Raw genomic sequence first — 22,365 nt, forward strand, 5'->3', positions numbered from 1 at the left:
AAGCAATTTCGGTTAAGTACCTTGCTCAAGGGTACAACGGCAGTGTCCTACCCGGGAATCGAACCTGCAACCCTTTTGGTTACAAGCCCAGTTCCTTACCCACTGTTCTACACTCCGTCAGGAGGCAATGATATTAAAAGCTGACTGTACTTTTGTCTCATATTCATATCCAATTACCGTAAGCACAGAGAAAAAATAACCAATTTCCCTCTACCATTATAACACTTTTGGGGGGTTCTGATTGTGAGAGCAAAAATAAGGAAGTAGGTCCTGCACAGCAAACCAGCTTCATGTTCTCTTCTCTTCTATTTTTATAAACTAAAGAAAAATGCAGAACTCCACTCGTTATCACAGGGAATCAGAGAGACTTTAGGGCAACGCCTTGCTTAAATGCACTGGTCCTCTGTGAAATGAAACACTGCATGGTCTAAAAAACCTGACTGTGCCAGAGCTGACTGTGAATGTTGGACCCGCAGGGCAGCTCACAATTGGCTAGAGTGAAGCCCTGGGAGAATGTGATTGGCTACTGTGCTGTCCAGAGGCTGTAGTGTGGTCCACAGAAAGGTGGCATCAGTTTGTGAGGAGTACTGTCCCATCACAAGGTGACAGCTCCTCTGATTGGTCAGACTCAATAGTCAAGCAGCAGGCTGGTTGCATTCATTTGAAAAGATGGGGATGCTTGTCTGTGCACTAAAAAACGTACACAAGATTGAGGTGCTAGTCTGTGTGTGGTGTGGGGATGGCTGGTTTAAGCAGCCACACCTGCCCTGGGTCAAGCTAATTAGACCTGGCCAATTGGTTAAGAATTAGATAATTGGCCAGGCTAATTGGACCCAGGAACAGGAGTGGCTGCACCTGTGCGTAGTGAGGTAATCACTGCGCACAGGTTAAATCTGCCATCCCCACCCACATCAGGAGCTTCTCTGTCATGACAGTGTTTGAGATCTGCTCACTTGGCTGTAACATCTTGCCAAACCCTCGTGGAATAAATGTGGACTGTTTTAACATCTTCTCCCTGTGTCTCTGTGCTGGAGGGCCCCAAAGAAAGCCACTTCGGTGGCCTGTGGCAGGCGTGTTTGCCACAGTGGCGCCCAACGTGGGGCTCCTCCGGCACAGCAAAGAGGCACAGGAGGGCCAGCCAGGAAGCACACTGGACGAGGGGCGGCTGAGGTGTTCCCGACAGGGCTTCGGGCGGATCCTCCGGGCCAGGAATGGGGAGCGGAAGATGAACCAGGAGGGGAAGGAGGCAATCCTCAGCTGGGACGCTGAGGAGCTGCACCTGGCCGAGGAGGCAGGTCAGCGACGGGCGGTGCACGAGAGGTGGTCGCGCCGTGAGCTGCACCTGGCCGGGAAGGCGGGTCAGCCACGGGCGGCGCACGAGCGGTGGCCGCGCCGTTTTGCTTCCTTTCTCGTCCGTTTGGTTGTTTTTCGTTCTTTGTTTTGGCTGGTTGGTTTGCCCGGAGCCCATGAGGGGATAAGCCTGCAGCCGCCCGCAGCAGAGCCGACTGGCGGCCCCACAGCCACGAGGGTTCCTGGTCCCCAGCACCACAAGGCCAGTCCACCAGCCCACCAGCCCAGCCACCCCACCACAGCCCCTGGAACAGCCCAAGCCGGTGACGCCCCCACCAGCCAGCAGAGCAGCCCAGGACTTCCCGTGCTCCAGGAGGAGGAGGAAGAAGGGCTGCCTTGTCGTCCGAAGGAGGGTCACCGCATGTACTGGACTGTTCCGGGGCCACCCACCCTGACTTTTTTTTTAAATTTTTTAGCGTGTTTGGACTTGCATTGTCTAAATGCTTGGCTTGTTGTTGGGGGCAGTCACATGGTAGAGGGCCTGGGGATGGTGGACTGGGCGTGGGTGGTGGTGGGTGTCAGTTGGAACTTCCTCACGTGACACTCCCTGAGGCACTCATGTTGGCAGTTGGTGTATGAAGTGGTGTTGGAAAGGATGGCTGTGTGTTTAGGGTAGCAGCCACACCTGCCCTGGGTCAAGCTAATTAGACCTGGCCAATTGGTTGGTAAGAATTAGATAATTGGCCAGGCTAATTGGACCCAGGAACAGGAGTGGCTGCACCTGTGCGTAGTGAGGTAATCACTGCGCACAGGTTAAATCTGCCATCCCCACCCACACAGGAGCTTCCGTCATGACAGGGTTTAACATCTGCTCATTTGGCTATACCATCTTGCCAAACCCTCGTAAATAAATGTGGACTGTTTTAACATCTTCTCCCTGTGTCTCTGTGCTGGAGGGCCCCAAAGAAAGCCACTTCTGTGGCCTGTGGCAGGCGTGTTTGCCACAGTGGCGCCCAACGTGGGGCTCCTCCGGCACAGCAAAGAGGCACAGGAGGGCCAGCCAGGAAGCACACTGGACGAGGGGCGGCTGAGGTGTTCCCGACAGGGCTTCGGGCGGATCCTCCGGGCCAGGAATGGGGAGCGGAAGATGACCAGGGAGGGGAAGGAGGCAATCCTCAGCTGGGACGCTGAGGAGCTGCACCTGGCCGAGGAGGCAGGTCAGCGACGGGCGGTGCACGAGAGGTGGTCGCGCCGTGAGCTGCACCTGGCCGGGAAGGCGGGTCAGCCACGGGCGGCGCACGAGCGGTGGCCGCGCCGTTTTGCTTCCTTTCTCGTCCGTTTGGTTGTTTTTCGTTCTTTGTTTTGGCCTGGTTGGTTTGCCCGGAGCCCATGAGGGGATAAGCCTGCAGCCGCCCGCCAGCAGAGCCGACTGGCGGCCACCACAGCCACGAGGGTTCCTGGTCCCCACACCACAGGCCAGCCACCAGCCCACCAGCCCAGCCCACCCCACCAGCCCCTGGAACGCCCAGCCGGGCGCCCCCACCAGCCAGCAGAGCAGCCCAGGACTTCCCGTGCTCCAGGGAGGAGGAGAAGAGGGCTTCGCAGTGGTCACCGCAGATGTCGGACTGTTCCGGGGCCACCCACCCTTATTTTTTTAAAATTTTGGTGTTTGTGTTGCTTTGTTTTTGCTTTGTTGTGCATTGGCGGGTGTGGGAGTGGGGGGGTGGGGGGTGGTGGCGTGGGTCGCGGCTAGTTTGGCGTTGGTCTCTGGTTTGGGGTGGGGTTGGTGTGAGGGCATGCCTGGTTAAGCAGCACACTGCCCTGGCCAACTGATAGACTGGAAAATTGGTTAAATTGCATAATTGGACCGGAACATGGAGCGGACAGGTGTGCGATGAGTGTCATGGGCACAGGTTAAATCTGCCATCCCCACCCACACAGGAGCTTCTCTGTCATGACAGTGTTGAGATCTGCTCACTTGGCTTACCATCTTGCCAAACCCTCGTGAATAAATGTGGACTGTTTTAACATCTTCTCCCTGTGTCTCTGTGCTGGAGGGCCCCAAAGAAAGCCACTTCGGTGGCCTGTGGCAGCGGTTTGCCAACGTGGCTTCAATCTCCTGCGGGGCTAGCTGATGCTCCTTGAGACTACCAGGAAGCCACTGACATGGTCGGCTGAGTGTTATGTAGCTTGGCGGCCCCAGGGAGGAATGGAGCGAAATATCCGAGTGAGAGAAATAAAGCAATACTCACTTTGGCCCTGACTCACCTTGGGGTAGCATTCCGAAAATGCTGCACGGAAGGTTCCCTGATGTAAGGAGAGGAGGTTACAATGCCTCGTGCACGCAATCCACATTGGCCGCGCCGTATGCTTCCTTTCCCTGTCCGTCTGCAGAGTTCTTTTCCCCTTTTGCTGATGCAGTTGTCAGGAGCTTGGCGAAAGCCATTGCAGTCTCCTGCTGTCCAGACTTGGCGGCATTGCAGCACAGAGCGTTTGGTCATAGCTAGGACCACTATTGGCATCAACTGAACAGCCAACATAGCAAGGCGATACGCCCTGAGCCCAAGCTAACTAAAGACTTCCAACACGCCGCATCAGTCCAACTTCCCACGCGCTCCAGCCTGGTCGAGTTGTGCCAAGCCTGTACATCTGGCATCGAGGCACCGCTTCTCGCCTGTTCGGGCCACCAGCCCTGTCGTTTTAAAAAACATTTCGTGTTGGAGTGCTTTGTTTTTGTTTGTTGTCTTTGGCTTTGTTGGGAGTGTGGGGGTGGGGGTGGGGGTGGGGGGGGGTAGGCTTCGGCCCGTGAGTCTCCCTGGCCTCAGTTTGGCGTTGGGGGTATGTGGTGTGGGGATGGCTGGTTTAAGCAGCCACACCTGCCCTGGGTCAAGCTAATTAGACCTGGCCAATTGGTTAAGAATTAGATAATTGGCCAGGCTAATTGGACCCAGGAACAGGAGTGGCTGCACCTGTGCGTAGTGAGGTAATCACTGCGCACAGGTTAAATCTGCCATCCCCACCCACATCAGGAGCTTCTCTGTCATGACAGTGTTTGAGATCTGCTCACTTGGCTGTAACATCTTGCCAAACCCTCGTGGAATAAATGTGGACTGTTTTAACATCTTCTCCCTGTGTCTCTGTGCTGGAGGGCCCCAAAGAAAGCCACTTCGGTGGCCTGTGGCAGGCGTGTTTGCCACACTGTGTGCTTACAATCTTACACAGGATGGGGTGCTTGTCTGTGCTCCTTTGAACTTACAGTGCATGTCCCTCTGACATTTACTTGAAAATAGAAGGTATTGTAAAATCATTTGGCCAGCAGGTGGGGAACTTGAGCAATAAAATAATCCATTGAGTTGAGAAAATAAATAAATACTGTACTAATTTGGCTCCTGACTAATCTTTGGGGTACACTCTACTATCCAAAATGTTCTACTATCCGGCACCACGGATTCCCTGATGGTAATGGAGAGTAGAGATTCTACTATAATGACCTCTGCAAAAACAATTCCCAACATTGCCCAGTCAAAGCCCAACATCTGGCCACCATGCTCCGTCAGCCCAGAGACAGTCTAACTGGCTCCACCCTTCTTGCATATGCAGACTTCATGGATGCTTGGCCACAGAAGCATTTGTGTTCTGTCTGTTTCTCCAGACTTGGGAGCTGATTGGCTGCAGCAGAAGAGCTGTGTTAGGTCATAGCTAAGGACCACTATGTGGGAAACTGAAGAGCAAATAGATAGAGGGGGCGGAGTTACTGCACTCTGAGCTCTGAATAAACTAAAGACTTCTCAAGAAACTGCTGCACTTCCTGTTCCAACTTCCCACAGCGCCTCCAGCCTGGTCCGCGGTTTTGCCAACGCCGCTGTACACTCTGGCTTCCAGGCTATGGCTTCTCCCCCCGTCTGCCGCCAGATAAGCCCCTCGTCCAGGTTACAAGCACGACCAATCACATCACGGACACCACACAAAGGTGCTGTACCAAAGGTTAAAAGTATCTCGAGACACAATACAGACCTGGCCACCAAAAATAAACCAAAATAAAATTAACTGGCACACAAGGAATCTCCACCCCGTCCCACCCCCCTGGGGGAATCTCTTTATCCTCACCGATCCTACATGCCCCTTTAATTTTATACCCGTTCTGCTCAACTAATTCTCTCAATGAACGCCAGAGATCTCCCACCGCTCTGGCAGTCCCAGAGAAAGACTGGCATTTCCCCACATTCACTGAAATGGGATTTTAGTGGGAGGTTACTGACACCTAGTGGTGAAAATATGCAAGCACTTCACGACACAGACACGCACCAGCCAGCATCTACCTTTGTCAGACATAATGGATATGATTGTTGCTCCAACTACCCCAATCTCACTTCACACTCTGTTGCCCCAATATCCAATTATCTATGTCCTCACCTAATCCATTTTCAAAATTAAAAAATCATCAAACAGTCAAGTGAGAACTAAATTCTCTTTTGTCGTGACAGCTTTGGGAATTAATGTATGTGGGGAAGTGAAGGTGTTGTGTAACCTCTCAGATGTAGGAGATCTGCTGGTGCTCAGATGTTTGTAGTACCTGACCCTGCAGGTGAGAGAATCACCTGTGGCCAGTGACCATTCCACCACTGTCTGTGTTAATGTGTGACTTTTGCCTTGTGACTACACCCTCCTACAAGACAGAAACAAAAGGCATGAGAGCAAGTGGAGGCCACTAAAAAAACAAATGAACAACACTGATTAATAAACTTAACTTAGACAATAACTTCATACCAACCTCTCTTTGTTTTAATGTTTAAGTCTCTATACCGGAGTGAGATATCCTGCAGGGGTTTAATGCTGATCCTGTGACCATGGGAGGTCAGCAGAGGCTATGTTTCACGGTCAGCCAAAACAGCAAACATAGAAAAAGGGCAAGATCAAATCTGAGCCTCCCAATACACAGCAAGTAAAGTAAAAAGACTGAAACAGTGATGATAAAATGGTTAATACGAGCCTGGTATCAACAGTAAAATACGGGCTAAATAGGAATCTGTGATAGCAAATAACCATAGAGTTTGTACAGATTATGGCCTGAGCTATTAAATTAGCTGAGAAAATTAACAGCCCGTGTTTATTAAATTACGGTGCAGAAAATCGAGGTCATCCATCCAGGCCCCCAAGTAGTGTCATAACAGGGGTTTTGACTGTGAGAGGTTCAGCTCAGGAGATAAATGCAGTGTGAATATTCCCTTTCCTTTGACATTATGCTTAAATCACCCAATCCTCCTGCTGTCTATTTCATCTGTGTCACTCCCTGGAGCTCCTGCCTATTCCCTCCCTCCTTTATTATGTTATTTTCCTCTTCTTATTTCTTCTCTTCTTCCACTTCCCTCTGGATCTTCTCTGATGTCTTTTTCTCATGCTGCTGGAGCCTCCTGTTCCTATCCTCCTCCATGCTGTCAGTCTTCTGCAGGAGCTGTGTGATCTGAGTGTGGTCAGCCCTGTTCTTATTGCTTAACATGTGACGTCCGCCATGACACTGACCAATGAGCACCTGAAGCTCACAGCCATGCTGCACAAACGTCTCTAAACATCTCCTTTCCCATCTGTGTCCATGTGTGAGCAGTACTGTTCTCACATACCATTGTTTTACTTCTAGAATGGGCTGACAATCACTGCAATGCTCCCCCCAACCACCAGGGTGTGTGTTTCCTGACACTGCAGGGCTGCACTGATGCTCAGTTGAGAATTACACAGCATCCCAACAGTATTTCCTTGTGACCTCATTTCCTCATTTAATAAACACTGAATTTCACTTGCTTTGTTGCCATGTACATTGAACCTCCAAAAGCGTAAAATTATTTGATTTTTTTTTTAAATTTTTAATAGGAAAATGTAGTAAATGTATTAACTATGCTATAGAGTTTTCTGGTCTGTTAAACAGAAATGTAAACCGTCTCAGCAGTAAAGGGCTTTGATTGTGTTGTACAGGTGTGGGGTTCATCTGCCTGCCATGGTGTGGGTGTGGTCTTAACCACAGGAGGCCAGGTGGATGTGAATGCCTCCTTAAAGGTCTCTAAACAGCACAAACAATCATCTAATAATCTAGGAGGCCTTCTTCATGTGGTGCTCCAGATATTTCTCCCGAGACATGGCCATCCGTCTCTTCGGCTCAAGGACATTGCTTGCTGCTTTTGCTTTGAATATGAGGGAAAAGAGGGGTAATTAATGTTCTGTCATGATACCAATTAAAAAAACAACTGATAGTGTCCTTCTTACCAAGTTTCTCCTGTTTGTTCTGAAGAACTGCATCCTGGAGAAAGACAAGTGACAGACAGAAAAAGATCTGACAGGTGAGGCAAGTATCTATTACCAGCACGCACGCACGCACGCACACACACACACGCACACACACACGGATCTTCCTGCCGACCTCCATTTCAGCCTCTCACCTCATGCTCCTCCATTTGACGCTGCAGCTCAGACACCAGTTTTAGTGAGTCCCTGTACTTGATCTCACAGTCACATATATGCAATGGAATAGGAGAACATGGAGATTAAAGGTGTTCCTAAGACCCACACATATGTATGCAATCCTATAACAGGAGGCAGACCTGACTGTAGAGAGGGTAGAGTGGAGCATTGGTACTCGCTGGATGTGCTCACCTGGGTCTGGTGCAGCTGCTCAGTCTTGAACAGCTTAAGGAGCAGACCCTGGATCTCCTGCTTCGCACGCTGCTCCTGCTCGCTCCTCTCCTCCATCACTCTTTCCAGTTTTGCTCTCCAGTGCTGCTCAAGCTGGCCCAGCTTCCTGCAGCACGAAGCACACCAGCTTCAGTCTTACACTGTGCTGGAGCCAGCAGTAACTCATGTGTTTGTATAAACCGGTTCACAGCACATGGAGGTGTGCACCATGTGACACTCATTTATCCTGTACAGGATTCCAGCATGTTAAAAAATAATCAAAAGCTTCATCATTCAAATACAATTTAAGCTTTCTGTTAAGTGTCTGTCCATTGTTAACTCCGATTCAGTTACTTCTAAAATTAGCATCAATATTATTCCCTTTTCTCTCCAATGACTGGTACTTGGAATAAGACACGAGCCCCGGAATGGGTGGAGTTATTATGAGTTATTAACAGCTGATACAATTGATCCAGTCAAAGTGGTCTGCTATGGAGACCAAACTTGATAGATTGGTTCATATCAATGTCAATGACTAACAGCACACGGTAGTCCCACCTATAATGGAGTTCATGAAGCCTCACTCTCCTATTGCCATGGTTACCTTATTTAGATGTCATATTTGGTTTCCCTTAACAGTCTTGCTCGGTAATCACTGCTGTAGAGCCATCTCTTTCTCTTGAAATGTCTTCTGAAATTCCTCCTGCTCCAGATCAGCACTTTTGTCTCTCTCCTCCAGCATCAAGTCAAGTGCATCTCTCTCTTCACACATTTTCATGCATCTCCTTTGCAGCTCTCTGACACTTGCCTTTATGAAATATCAAATGGTGTAAATACACATTTCTAATATAAGCTGTTGCACAAACAGCAGTGCAATACTTCAGCCATAGCTTCCATTAAAGCTTCACATTCTGAAAGTAACTGAAATGAATCACACTCATCTACAGTACATGATAGTATCGAGCAGTATTCATACAATTTTGGGAAATTTGCCAATTACTAATTTCTGTTTCTCACCTTCAGGTTCCAGTTATTACGATGGGAGGAAGAAAGCATTCTTCTGATTCTTCTAATTTTTTCTTTAGTGTCTCTAATCAAAAATGGACAAACACGTGGATCATGACAAATACAAGCTCTCCTGAGGCAAATACTTTACATGTGGATGAAATTCATCAGAAGACCAAAATCATGAGCACATTCAAAGCCGGTGTCATGGACATGACCATCCTTGCTGTCTGATGGATCACAGAGCCTGGCTGACATTTCTGTGGCAAAATGTTGATGATCTGAACATAAACAATCAGTCTTAAAGGTCAAAGGTCACTGGAGTTGTTCATTTGCTGGTGTTTCTGATCACATGCAGTCCTGTCTTATACGAGAATTCCTGAACACACAACAGTAAATAGCACAGTGCAAAAAGTAAAGATGTTACCGTTTCTGAATATGCTCGAATGTGCAGCTCAGCTTGAAGGAGTATGCTGGTGATGAACTTCAGTGAGGAGACACTGTCCTTCATCTCATTGATTTGCTTGAAAGAAGCCTCTCCTGATTACAAAGAATATGAGGATCATTTTAGGGATTTCAACATAAATGCATGACAGGATGTTCTCCTCACCAGACAAGATCACACTCCCCAAATCACAGTGCAGAGATTGGAGGTTCTGTATCAACTATACAACAAATGTATAAAAATGAACTACTGTAAAACTATTGTTGTATCTTATTCAATACATTTATATAAAAAATAGACCATGTGAGATTGATGATTAAATGTTTTTTTTTTTTCATGTCTCACTGTAATGTCTCAATATCAACGTAGATGATTGGGATCTACGACAAATTGCGGTGGCTTGAAATTAAGCAGCGCAATTAAAAACAGCCAACGCCAATTAAATGGCATTTTGGCTGTTTTGGCTGCAGCCTGTGTTTAAAATTAAGATGTAGCCTATAAACTCACTAGATCAGAAGAAAAATGAACACAATCTGTATATAAAAAGCGCACTCATGAACTAACGGCTGGATTCTGGAAACGCGTTTAAATATAAATCCGGCGCAGAACCTCGAACATTCGAATTCGGAATTATGACCCAATGCAGTTTGTGAGTTGTCAAAAGCGTCACAGAGGGATCCACAAGTTGCTGAGATTGCCTACTTGCCTTCATACATGAATACTTGTTTGTTATTTAAAAATTAAATATAACATTTTGCCATAATTCAGTAAGCAGTGGGAAGATGGGCAGGGTTTCTGCTGTCCTGACTGCAGTGGGAAGATGGGCTGGGTTTCTGCTGTCCTGAATGCAGTGGGAAGATGGGCAGGGTTTCTGCTGTCCTGACTGCAGTGGGAAGATGGGCAGGGTTTCTGCAGTCCTGACTGCAGTCGGAAGCTCATTCCACCACCAGGGGTCAGAACAGACTGGAGATGTGACCTGGAAGATACAGTATGAGAGGAGATAACAGAAACAAGAGACTTGGTAAAGAGAGAGAAGAGGAGATGAAGCAGAAAGAGAGAAGGGGGGAGGGGTACTGAGTTGGGAATGGGGGTGGTTGTCTGGGAAGAGGATTAACTAATGTGTTTGAAGATTGCATCTTGAATGATTTGTAAATATCGGCAACCTTCCTATAAAAGAAGCAGCAACGTTGGGATACATATGGCCCCCCCACCCAGCGAGAAAGATGAGGGAGGCAAAGAAGAGCCCAAGGATCACAGTTTGAATTTTTTTTTTTTTGAGATCCCCAAGTCTCATATTCAACCATACAATCACACCGTCATACCAACAGGATCTTTGCACAGGATGTTGCACAAACAAAGGCTTTAGTGAGAGCAATTGTGTAAATCAATTGTCTGGTTTGACCAAAATTGAGCCTTTTGGTCATGAACAGAAACTTGGCAAAGTAAGAGTCAACTGCCTCTGAAATCATACTGTAACCACACTATTTCTGCAACTTAAACCCTAAAGTTTATAATGTAACTCTGTTTGAATGCTAAATGATGAATGGAATATTATTTACCGAAATATTATTCACAAATTGATTATGTTGGCTGAGGTGTAATTTTCAATAGAAATTTGCATCACTCTAGCATGCCCAGCTGAACTACACTGACCTGAAGAAAGCTGTGAAAGTTACACATTTAGCTGTGACACTGAGAAGCTCTCAGAGCGGCTGCCATCCCCTCTGAAATCGCAGAGTATCCTAACCCAAACACAGCTGCAGGAAGCTGCAACGGTTACCAAGTGCGTCTGCATTTTAGTGCCATGCTCCTCTCTCCTCTGCTCGAGATATAGACGGAGCAGCAGGTTGGAGATGCTCACGTGGTTTCTGTACTCTGATCACATGCTCATGAAGAGAAGCTAATGAGCCGCAGCGCCCGCTATATTGGTACTTTAATTTTTTTTTCTAGAGGAGGTAATCAGAGAAGTATGACATGCCTGTGTATTTTATAACCGTTCTGCAGCTTTCCCCCGTGTGTGGCAGGAAAATAACAGTGTGTGCATATGCTATTGTGCATGTGTGATGCAGCACTTTCTTCCTCTGGAGTAATGTGAAAGTCCGTATGTTTGTGTTTATAGTCAGGTAAACAGCTAGGTGTCCATTCCATGTCAGGGAGCTTATGAAAATCAGTTATTATTTAAGTGCATTATATCAACGTTTATTGTGTTGTATCATTTTATTGATTCCTATTAGAAATGTTTCATAACATGCATTAATGACTGCAGCACTGTTTCAATCCTGAGGTCTCCTGTACACGAGCATTATACATCAGCCCTGAACCAGGAGTGACCGCTGTCCATTGAGCTCCATGCGTCAACAGAACCTTAGGGCACTTTAAAACTATATGATCCTTATGTAGGCATTTGAACGGATACTGCTTTAAAGCAACATCGGTTCAGAAAGGACTGCAAATGTGATGAACTTCCAAAGACACTGCTATTATGTTAGCATGAGCGATAGCACAGTATAATGAGTAGAACTGGTCTTGTAACCCAAAGGTCACAGGTTTGATTCCCGTGTAGGACACAGCCGTTGTACCCTTGAGCAAGGTACCTAGCCTGCAGTGTTTCAGTATAGGTCCAGCTGTATAAATGGACCCAATGTAGTTGCAATGTAAAAGTTGTGTAAGTCGCTCTGGATCCCAGTGTCTACTAAATGCTGGTAATTTAAGTCACTTGTAGTCTACTTCCTCAAAAACGCTTGTCAAGCCAACAGCCTATCCCTTCATTGCCCTGGCCAATTGATGCTGAACAATTATTTAAGATCAAATTAAATTCAGCTATTCTCATTTTTTATTTATGATGGCCTATTTATTTTTCATATGTGATTACACTTAGTTATCATCAAAAACTTCATCATGCAAAGACAGAAATACTGCAACTAATAACATTTTTAATGACCTGTGGGGATGTTGCATTACACATACGTTTATTTTTTTTCATTTATTTCATATGTTAACAAAATAAAGAAGGAACAAAAAAGAACACACTTTAAAGTCCATTTAATTTAATACTAATACAAGCAGACACATGAAATGCATGTTGAACATGTTGCAGAGTCTCAGCTGTTTAGGCAGTATGTAAGCTTGCGGAAATTTTACTACATAATATATAGAGTTCAACGTAGGACCTGAAACAAACACACAGCAATCAAAGCTGACTAACTTAGACAAAGATCACAAGTGCAGCTCTGGTGAAACCTCAGATATATTATACAGATCCTGCACTCTAAAGGCACAACTGCTTCATTCCCAAAACTCACTGAGTGTCCCCATGACTGCACCCCCAATCAGGATTTCCCCTCCTGCAAGCTGAGAAGCATCACATTGAAAAATAATCCTGAGCTCTCAAATGTTCTTCATTTGACATGAGCACACTGATCCAGCTTCTGTGTGAAGGTTTTATTAGTCAGCTTCCACATTCTCTTCAGTGTATTTGACAGCTGCTTCATTAGGCGACCCTGCACATCAATAAACACGTATAAACACAACAGAGAGAGAGAACTGTGAGTGAGAATTAACAGTTCTGCAGCCTGAAAAATGAAACACATATTGTTTTTAGATGTGTTCCCCTATAAAATGACATCACTTGGTTTCCTGCACCATTTCAAACTATTCTCCACCTTCGCTTCCCTCCTCATTCCTCCTCCACCCCCACCTCCCTCTTCCCTCTCCGCAGATGACTTTCTGGCCGCCTTTGAAGGAAAGGTGGCTACAATCCGGAACTCCTTCGCCCATCCAGTGAGCCCCCCAACCCCCCGGCACAAACCCACAGCCACACTGACCTCCTTTGAAATGCTGGAGGACTCCAATGTATTACAACTCATCACCTCTCATCGTGCAACCACCTGTCCACTTGACCCCATCCCATCTAAAGTTCTCCAATCCATTTCCAGCGAGCTCCTTCCCTATCTGTCCTCTATTGTTAATTCCTCTCTCTCCTCTGGTCGTGTTCCCTCTGTTTTTAAGATGGCTCGTGTTACCCCACTTCTCATAAAACCCACCTCAGACCCCTCCGATGTAATGAATTATCGACCCGTATCGCTTCTACCCTTTCTGTCCAAAACCCTTGAACGAGCAGTTCTTAAACAACAAACCTCTTTTCTCCATCAGAACAACCTGCTAGACCCTCACCAGTCTGGCTTCCGATCCGGGCACTCAACAGAGACTGCACTCTTAGCTGTGACGGAGGCACTTGCCACTGCAAGAGCCTCACGCCTCTCCTCTGTCCTGATCCTTCTTGACCTGTCTGCAGCTTTTGACACGGTCAACCATAAAATACTCCTCTCCACCTTGGCTGGGATGGGAATTGCCGGGACTGCCCTGTCTTGGTTCGCTTCCTATCTTGCAGATAGGACCTACCAGGTCACCTGGAAGGGATCTGCCTCTGCTTCTCATCCACTTGTTACGGGAGTGCCGCAGGGATTTGTACTGGGTCCTCTGCTGTTCTCCTTATACACCAGATCTCTTGGTTCAGTCATTAATTCACATGGCTTCTCCTATCATTGTTATGCAGATGACACACAACTCTTCTTTTCTTCCCCCCCTCGGCCACACAGGTCTATGATAAGATCTCTTCCTGCCTGGCTGACATCTCCACCTGGATGGCCAGCCACCATCTGAAGCTCAACCTCAACAAAACTGAGCTGCTCTTCTTCTCGTGCAAGACCTCCTTACTTCGTGAGCTCTCAATCACGGTTGATGGCACCACAGTAACTGCCTCTCACTCTGCCAAGAGTTTGGGGGTGGTCCTGGATGACCAACTGGACCTCAAGGAGCACATCAAGGCAACATCACGGTCCTGCAGATTCCTTCTGTACAACATCAGAAGGATTCGACCATACCTGACGACGCACTCCACCCAGCTGCTCATCCAGGCTACGGTGACCTCTCGCCTTGATTACTGCAACTCTCTCCTTGCAAGCCTGCCAGCTTGTGCCATACAGCCACTACAGATGATTCAGAATGCCGCTGCCTGACTCATCTACAACCTCCCCAAATTCTCCCACGTCACTCCTCTGCTGCAATCACTTCACTGGCTACCGGTCGCCGCCAGGATCCGATTCAAAGCCCTGACCCTTGCCTACACTGCTGCCAACAGGACAGCCCTCATCTACTTGCAGGACATGACTCAATTCTATGTGCCTGCTCGACCACTTCGCTCTGCGGCAGCAGGGCGCCTTGTAACCCCTCCCACCCGCCCAAAGGGATCACAGAGCTTCTCCACCCTAGCTCCCCAGTGGTGGAACAAACTCCCCGTCCCTCTCCGAACCTCCCCCTCACTACCCATCTTCCGCCGTGGCCTGAAGACTCATCTCTTCAGACTATACCTAGACTAACCACCACCACGCTGTATTTCACTCTTTTATCAAAAAAAAAAAAAAAACCCTTTTCCTGTCACTTGTTACATGTTGCCCCATCCCAACACCTCTTGGTAATTTGTATTTGTCCTAATACTGTAGCTTATTCTTCTGCCTAGTTGGCTTTGCAGATGTTAGGCCAGAATAGTGTTCACTGTTCTCGGCTAGAAATAGCTGTACAAAATAAGTATTGTACCTTACTGATCCTGTGTTTAGCAGTTGTCTACGACCATGGAATGCACTTTTTTGTACGTCGCTTTGGATAAAAGCGTCTGCCAAATGAATGTAATGTAATTTCACACACAGTATAATGGAGGCCAGCAGGAGAGGAGCAGCGCACAGACCGAATACCAGTCTACCTCTGGAGAGACACAGAGAAGAGGGATATGTGGAGGATATAAACCTGTGCATATACAAGAATATATGGCGTGACAGGGTGGTAATCGGAACCCATGAAGTGGTTAATATCTCTTATACTACGTATAACAACTAAAATGCGTGGGAAAATTTAAATAAAAAGGTATTTTTAAAGACATTTTATTAATTACAAACCTATCTGCACAACTTAGCGGTTGATTTTTTTAAATAACATGGTGTTAAGTTTCCTTTTACTTCGGGATTTCTAAGTCAACAAATTGAAAGTTTTCGCGTAGCGATTTAGAACCATAATGAGGCAAAATTACCCACATTGCCATGCCTATACACAAACACAAATAAAACGATTGGTTGACATGGCTGTCAACCAATCGGAATTAAATATTTGTCCAAGCCATATTATATATTGTTATACTGTTTGATGCTCCTATGTATGGTAAGTGAATGGAAAGCAATGTAAATATTTTAAGGATAAAGTTTCATATATAATTTGAAAGAGACTCACCTGCAACAGTCAGAGTGATGGAGTCGCTGCGCTGTGATGTCACATTTCTCCCCTCCAGCCTCCCCTCACACCAGTACCGCCCCTGGTCAGACCCAGCAGCCCCAGTGATGTTTACACTGTACTCTTTAGAGAGAGATGTGGCTGTCTGGTTATGGTCTCTGTACCAGAAATGTGTCCAGTTGCTGTAGGAGTCCACCTCACACCTCAGAATGACGGTCTCTCCACTGTACAGTGGACACCATTTTGGCTCTACAGCCAGAGAGGCATTAGGCAGGGCTGTGGAAAGGAGACAGACTGGGTCACAGTTTCTTCTGTCAGAATGTAGAAGTGACTGAGGAGGAAACAGTTGTGTATAAAATGCAAGGGAAAAAGAACCATGTCAGAAAGATTAATTATCTTTGAGACAATAGGTGGTCCTGCCCAATATTTCATAAAATATAAATATTTGAAGCATAACTTCAAAAGTAAATTATATATGTGAAATCATTCACAGAATATTTTTATTCTCTCTAGTGTGAGCATAAGTTGAATATCATTGAAATTAGGATAATTATACAAAGTCACTAGCACAGCTGAGTTCATTAGAATCCCAATAACATGTATGAAATTTACAGAGTGGTGCAATAAACAAAAAAAATCCAGTGAGTGGCAGTTCTGTGGGTGAAAACACCTTATTAATGACAGCGTGGGAGAAAATGGGCAGACTCATTCAAGCTAGCAGAAAGGCCACAAATGGTTAAATAACAGCTATTTACAACAGTGCTGCGCAGAAGGACATCTCTGAATACACAACCCAAAACTACAAACAATTGAAGAATGGATAAATGTCTGGTCTGACAAATCTCAATTTATGCTACCACACATACGTAGATGGTAGGGTCTGAATTTGGCAAAACAATGAATCCATACTGCATAAAAATCCCATCCTTCTTTCTGTCAGCAGTAACAGCTGTTAGTGATTTTGTAATGGTGTGGGCAATGTTTTTGTGGCACACACATTAGGCCCCTTAATTACAACTGAGCATCAATTGAGTGCCAGCACATACTTAAGCATTGGAGCTGGTTCCACAAATAAGACGGCGACTTCATTTTACTCCAATGACCTGCACAGTCCCCAGATCTGAATCCAATTGAGCATGTGACATATCCAAATTGAAAGCGTACCCGAGACTCACCTGCAACTGTCAGATTGATGGAGTCACTGCGCTGTGATGTCACTTTTCTCCCCTCCAGCCTCCCCTCACACCAGTACTGCCCCTGGTCAGACCCAACAGCACCAGGGATGGTGAGTCTGTTACCAGTTACACTGTGACCAGCAGTCTGAGACACAGCCATCTGGGTCTGGTCTTTGTACCAGGAATATGTCCAGTTGCTGTAGGAGTCCACCTCACACCTCAGGGTGACGGTCTCTCCATTGTACAGTGGGCGCCATTTTGGCTCTACCATCAGAGTGGCTTTAGGCAGTGCTGTAGAAACAGACAGACTGGGTCACAGTTCTGTTGTCATGCCAGTATTTTTATGACTATGGAAAAAACAAATCACCCTAAATGAAGGACAAAAACCAGGGCAGCTGCATTCCTATTTTCAATGATATTAAGAGAAGATATTAAAAAATCAGAAATGAAAAAGCTCTAATCCTGATCGTAATGGTACAAGAATTAAACTAAGGAACAGGACCCCAGAATCATCACAGCAGTTGGACCCAGTGCATTATGGGAATGTGCCAATTTTGCACACTGAATAATGCCTGTCAGCACTCACCTGATACCTGTATGTGGGTGGGGTAACTATACTCTGTGTTCCAATCAGCACTCACCTGATACCTGTATGTGGGTGGGGTAACTATACTCTGTGTTCCAATCAGCACTCACCTGATACCTGTATGTGGGTGGGGTAACTATAATCTGTGTACCAGACTGGGTCTCCCCCCTGTGTGTGTAAGAGGAGCAGCACTGAGGGTGTACAAGCCTTTAGATGTACTGAAAATATGGGCAATGTCATGTGATCCAGTTCCTTTTTACCAGTAATATTCCCAGCCAGCTGAAGTCACTGTAACCTTACAAGAGAGATTGACATGTTCTGTTGCATATAACTGCCTGTGTGGAAAGACAGTCAAGACCGGTGGGGTTTCTCTATAACAGAGAGAACAGACTGAATCTCTCCCCCAGGTTCCTAATAATGGCATCATCAAATAGGCAGTGCATACTGGCTTTAACCTGTGATACAGTAGAACATGGTTCGCTTATCCATGTACTGTGAAAGCATGTGACTATCTCAGAACGGGTGTGGGCGAGGCTGTGAAGACAGACAGACTGTGTCACAGCTCTAACCGCTCATTACATTACACTACATTACAGGCATTAGCAGATGCTCCTACCCAGAGCAATTTACACAACTTTTACATACAACATTGCTAGTGGAGTGTAGGCATGACTACAGAGGGACAGGCATGCTCTGATTGGGGTTGAGACAAAGAGTTAAAGCAGTTGGTTCTCTCATTGTCATAACTGATAGAAAAGGCTACATTCCATTGATTAAAACATACAGAAGCTCAAATATTAACAATACAAACAGTGTGACAGGCAGAAACTCAACTCAATTGGTGGTATACCCAGCCCATTTAAATGAAAATAAGTTAATTTTATATTTGCCTGTAATAAATGATCTGGTACGGGAAGCACCATGTGCACTGGGGAAGATTGAATAAATGTGTTAAATATGGTCTCTCTGTGGGACGAGTGAGACCACCAGTGTTCAGCTGCTGACCAGTTTTTACATTACATTATAGGCATTTAGCTGACGCTCTTATCCAGAGCGACTTACAACAGTGTAACCAAACTCAGGATCAAGTCCACTTAAGTCCATTGAACAAAATGCAGATAAAAAGCCTTTACTATGATAGCATACATTAAGGAGAAACAAGATAGTCTGAACCAAAAACTTTTTTTTTTTTTTTTTTTTTTTTAATAGTTATGGGAGGGGGTTTAGGGAAGAGGAGAGAGGTACACAGAGAAGAGGTGCGTCTTGAGTTTCCGTTTGAAGGTGCTCAGACACTCTGCTGTTCTGACCTCCACTGGAAGATCGTTCCACCATCGTGGGGCCAGAACTGCAAAGAGTCGAGACCTTGTTGCTGCTCGTGTTGGGGGAGGAATCAGCCGCCCTGTAGTAGCCGATCGGAGCGATCTGGCCGGCTTGTAGGGTCTGATCATCTTCTGCAGATAACCAGGAGCTGACCCCTTGACTGCTTGGAAAGCAAGCACCAGTGTCTTAAACCGGATGCGAGCTTGCACTGGTAGCCAGTGGAGGGAGATGAGGAGGGGAGTGACGTGGGAGTCACGAGGGAGGTTGTAAACCAGACGTGCTGCTGCATTCTGGATGAGCTGAAGGGGTCTGGTGGCTGATGCTGGGAGGCCAGCCAGGAGGGAGTTGCAGTAGTCCAGACGTGACAGTATCATGGCCTGGACCAGGAGCTGTGTGGAATAATTGGTGAGGAGTGGTCTTATTCTGCGGATATTGTACAGGATGAACCTGCACGACCGGGTGGTTGCCGCGATATTCTCAGAGAGTGACAGCCTGTTGTCCAGCACAACTCCAAGATTTCGGGCACTCTGCGAAGGGTGTAGGGGAGTGTCTCCTAAAGAAATGGGCAGATGAGAAGTGGGAGAGGTAAGAGAAGGAGAAGTGGGAGAGGTAAGAGAAGGAAGTAGGTAAGTAGGTAAGAGGTAAGTTTTGACTTACCTGACACGTTCAGTCTGACAGGATCACTGTCGGATTCAGTGGAACACTTGTATTCACCACTGTGGGCTTCAGTAACATGTGCGATGGTGTAGATGTTATCCTGGGATGTGTGCTTTAGCGGCCAACTATTTGATTCATATCTCATCCACGTGAATCCATAATGTTTGAATGTCCGTCCCGAACACGTGAGAGTGACGGTCTCTCCAGTGAAGAACAGGGGCCAGTTAGGCTGCAGAGTCAGCACATTCTTTGGGCTCCCTGTACAAACAGTGCATGCACTACATCAGTACATGTGTTTAAATACTCATGACATGTTTATAGTGTCCTGATTAATGCTGTGGCTTTATTATTTTAGAACAGTAATGAACTGATTCTGTTTGTGATCTCTGTATCACCCCCTACTGTAGGACATGCCTCGAGTCTCACAGAATAATATTTCTACATTACCGTCCACATATGCAGTCACATTAATCACATCATAATGCTGTGAGACAGTCTTATTGTGAAGCATGACATTCTGTTATCGATCATAATTTTCACGAAACTGTCTGAATATGGTTATTCTCTGATAAATTATCTGGTAACAGAAGGTGGGGTTTGTGTTAAAATCTAGTAACACTCACCCAGTCTTGTCATTAGACTCAGCACTGTTAAAAAAAATAAAGACAGGAATCATTGACATCATCACCGAAATGGCCAAAGAAATGCAATAAGTGTAAGAAAAATACAAAACCATAAATATGTTCCAAATAAAGCCTAAATACATCCCCATCATTGCTGTTGGATTTCAAGATGTCATCCATGTACTGTGGAAGTTGGGTAAACTCAGGTCCACCAGTCAGTGTTTGAGTTTGGCAATGAACAGTTTGAATGGAGCGTATATCTGTTTGTGTGAACATGTCTGAAGCCTTTACATGTTCTGTGCAAAAATACACAGAAAGTTCTGGTTAAAAAGCCAGTTGCATATCACCACTGTTATATTATTAAGTACAATTGTTTTACCTTTTATCTTGTAATTTTTTGTTTTATTATTTTATTTGTAGCACAATATTCTACAGTGGCACCATTTGGGATTATTTATATTTTTTATTTTACTGCTAGAGTGTATTGATGGACACCAACCTTTTTATTCTAATTGCAAATTGCTACTTTACATATTTTTTGTAAATTTTCCCACTTTCCCACCTGCCAAGGGACTACTGAAGAAATTTAGTTATCAAGCTAATTTTAGGGTACTTACTAACTGTCCAATGTCTCTTTCAAATAACAGATAAATAAAATTGTATTTCTTCTTTCACAAAAAATTGGTAGTGATCATTCAAGGTATGTTATCTACCGAAGCAAAAGCATACTTCTTCACTCATACTTTTCTTCTTTCCCCATAACGCAGGTCATTCCAATGCAGCCCAAACGCTGTAGAGCATTTAGTATTAGTGAGGTCAAATCATTCTTATTTATTTAAGCATAACTTAACAAATGTGTTGTTGTTGTTTTATTTCAATCAAATGCAAATTTCACCACAAAACCATACTTGTCTGTTAAAAACCTTTACATTAAAAAACTGATTCGGTAGTACTCACAGATCAATGTGACCCCTCTGTTTGCCTGCATGATTCAAGAGGAAGTTTAGTGCTTCAACTTCAGTGATCAAAAGAGTGATAAAAAAGAAACCCCTGGGCTATTGTATATACTGTACAGCACCTCTAATGCATTTTTTTCTTATCTGCTTGTGTGGACAGCAAGTTGCAAAAAAATTCTTCCAGAAGCTCCCACACTTCTACTTCATCACTGCTTTACCTTCCGCTTTCCTGTAACTAAAATCAACTAAATTTAAATATATATCTGCAGAAGATCACTCTTACCTTTCCTGTCTACTGACAAATAGCCACCAACAATAGAAGCCAGAAAACCCACAGGCACTCACAGTGCCAAACAGAGAATAAACTATCCAAACTTGTATGTGAGTTGTGTAGGCTACAGACAACTCTAAGTACCTGTATGAGTTGTACTGCAGTTGATGACAGAGGAATCCTGTGAAGAGTTGTGAAGGAGAACCCTAAAACTACCGTCAGTGATGTCACCAGCAGTCTCCAAAGGGCAGGGGTAAAAATATAGCGAGCCGCCAAATGCAGAAGACTCGGAGAGCAGAATTATAGAGGCTAAACAGCAAAATGCAAAACCTCACATCAACGTCAAGAATCAAAAGGCCAGATTAGAATTTGCCAAAAAATACAAAGACAAGCCAGAAGAGTTCTGAAACAGTTTTATGAACAGATGAGACAAAAAAATAAAAAAATAAAAATGCAATCGAAAGCAATGGAAAGCTGAAAGTGTGGAGGAAAGAACTTCTGCTTTTTAATTGTAATCTTTTGTTTTTTACTTTTACTCTGCTGAAAATAGGGGGACTCAACACAAAGACAGCAGTTTCTGTGAAATGGTAACACACATACCATGATATTAAAAGCTGACTGTACTTTTGTCTCATATTCGTATCCAAATACCGTAAGCACAGAGCAAAAATAACCAATTTCCCTCTACCATTATAACACTTTTGGGGGGTTCTGTTTGTGAGAACAAAAATAAGGAAGTAGGTCCTGCACAGCAAACCAGCTTCATGTTTTCTTCTCTTCTTTTTTATAAACTAAAGAAAAAGTGCAGAACTCCACTCGTTATCACAGGGAATCAGAGACTTTAGGGCAGCACCTTGCTTAAATGCACTGGTCCTCTGTGAAATGAAATATTGCATGGTCTAAAAAACCCGACTGTGCCAGAGCTGACTGTGAATGTTGGACCCGCAGGACAGCTCACAATTGGCTGGAGTGAAGCCCTGGGTGTATGTGATTGGCTACTGTGCTGTCCAGAGGCTGTAGTGTGGTCCACAGAAAGGTGGCATCAGTGTGTGAGGAGTACCGTCCCATCATAACATAGCAGCTCCTCTGATTGGTCAG

General features: G+C 45.4%; 2 protein-coding genes across 8 annotated transcripts in view; both read right to left on the bottom strand.

Moving 5' to 3' along the window:
• The window catches only part of LOC135246858 (Fc receptor-like protein 5), a 64,004-nt gene that overhangs the window by 26,947 nt on the left and 14,692 nt on the right, over positions 1-22,365 (bottom strand). For 4 of the 5 annotated variants that reach the window (XM_064320148.1, XM_064320146.1, XM_064320144.1 and 1 more), the window contains exons 5-6: positions 16,855-17,145; positions 15,680-15,955 (exon numbers count right to left, since the gene is read on the bottom strand). In XM_064320148.1, the coding sequence (XP_064176218.1) occupies positions 15,680-15,955; positions 16,855-17,145 (567 nt within the window). Of the gene's footprint in view, positions 1-15,679; positions 15,956-16,854; positions 17,146-19,417; positions 19,676-20,040; positions 20,065-20,997; positions 22,309-22,365 lie in introns of those variants that run through there. The other variant, XM_064320143.1, reaches the window with a different exon arrangement.
• On the bottom strand, positions 6,724-9,498 carry LOC135246859 (transport and Golgi organization protein 1 homolog). Of its 3 annotated transcripts, XM_064320149.1 has the most exons (7): positions 9,383-9,492; positions 9,147-9,236; positions 8,968-9,040; positions 8,607-8,758; positions 7,933-8,077; positions 7,546-7,579; positions 6,724-7,463 (listed from the first exon to the last, which is right to left on the bottom strand). In XM_064320149.1, the coding sequence occupies exons 3-7, from the start codon at positions 9,004-9,006 to the stop codon at positions 7,372-7,374; spliced, it is 462 nt and encodes a 153-aa protein (XP_064176219.1). In that variant the 5' UTR covers positions 9,007-9,040; positions 9,147-9,236; positions 9,383-9,492; the 3' UTR covers positions 6,724-7,371. The 3 variants fall into 3 exon arrangements, 1 of the variants encoding a protein (XP_064176219.1); XR_010327988.1 differs by having other exon boundaries at positions 7,719-8,758; XR_010327987.1 differs by lacking the exon at positions 9,147-9,236 and having other exon boundaries at positions 7,933-8,758; positions 9,383-9,498.

Source organism: Anguilla rostrata, unplaced genomic scaffold, assembly GCF_018555375.3.
Source record: "Anguilla rostrata isolate EN2019 unplaced genomic scaffold, ASM1855537v3 scaf0954, whole genome shotgun sequence".
Classification (NCBI taxonomy): Eukaryota; Metazoa; Chordata; class Actinopteri; order Anguilliformes; family Anguillidae; genus Anguilla; species Anguilla rostrata.

Excerpts from the sequence above, each read along its gene's own strand:
- LOC135246859 (XM_064320149.1), bottom strand. The coding sequence starts at position 9,006 with ATGCTTTCTTCCTCCCATCGTAATAACTGGAACCTGAAG. Across the intron at positions 7,580-7,932 it reads AGCAGCTGCACCAGACCCAG|GATGCAGTTCTTCAGAACAA; the intron begins GTGAGCACATCC and ends GTCTTTCTCCAG. Across the intron at positions 7,464-7,545 it reads GAACAAACAGGAGAAACTTG|CAAAAGCAGCAAGCAATGTC; the intron begins GTAAGAAGGACA and ends TCATATTCAAAG.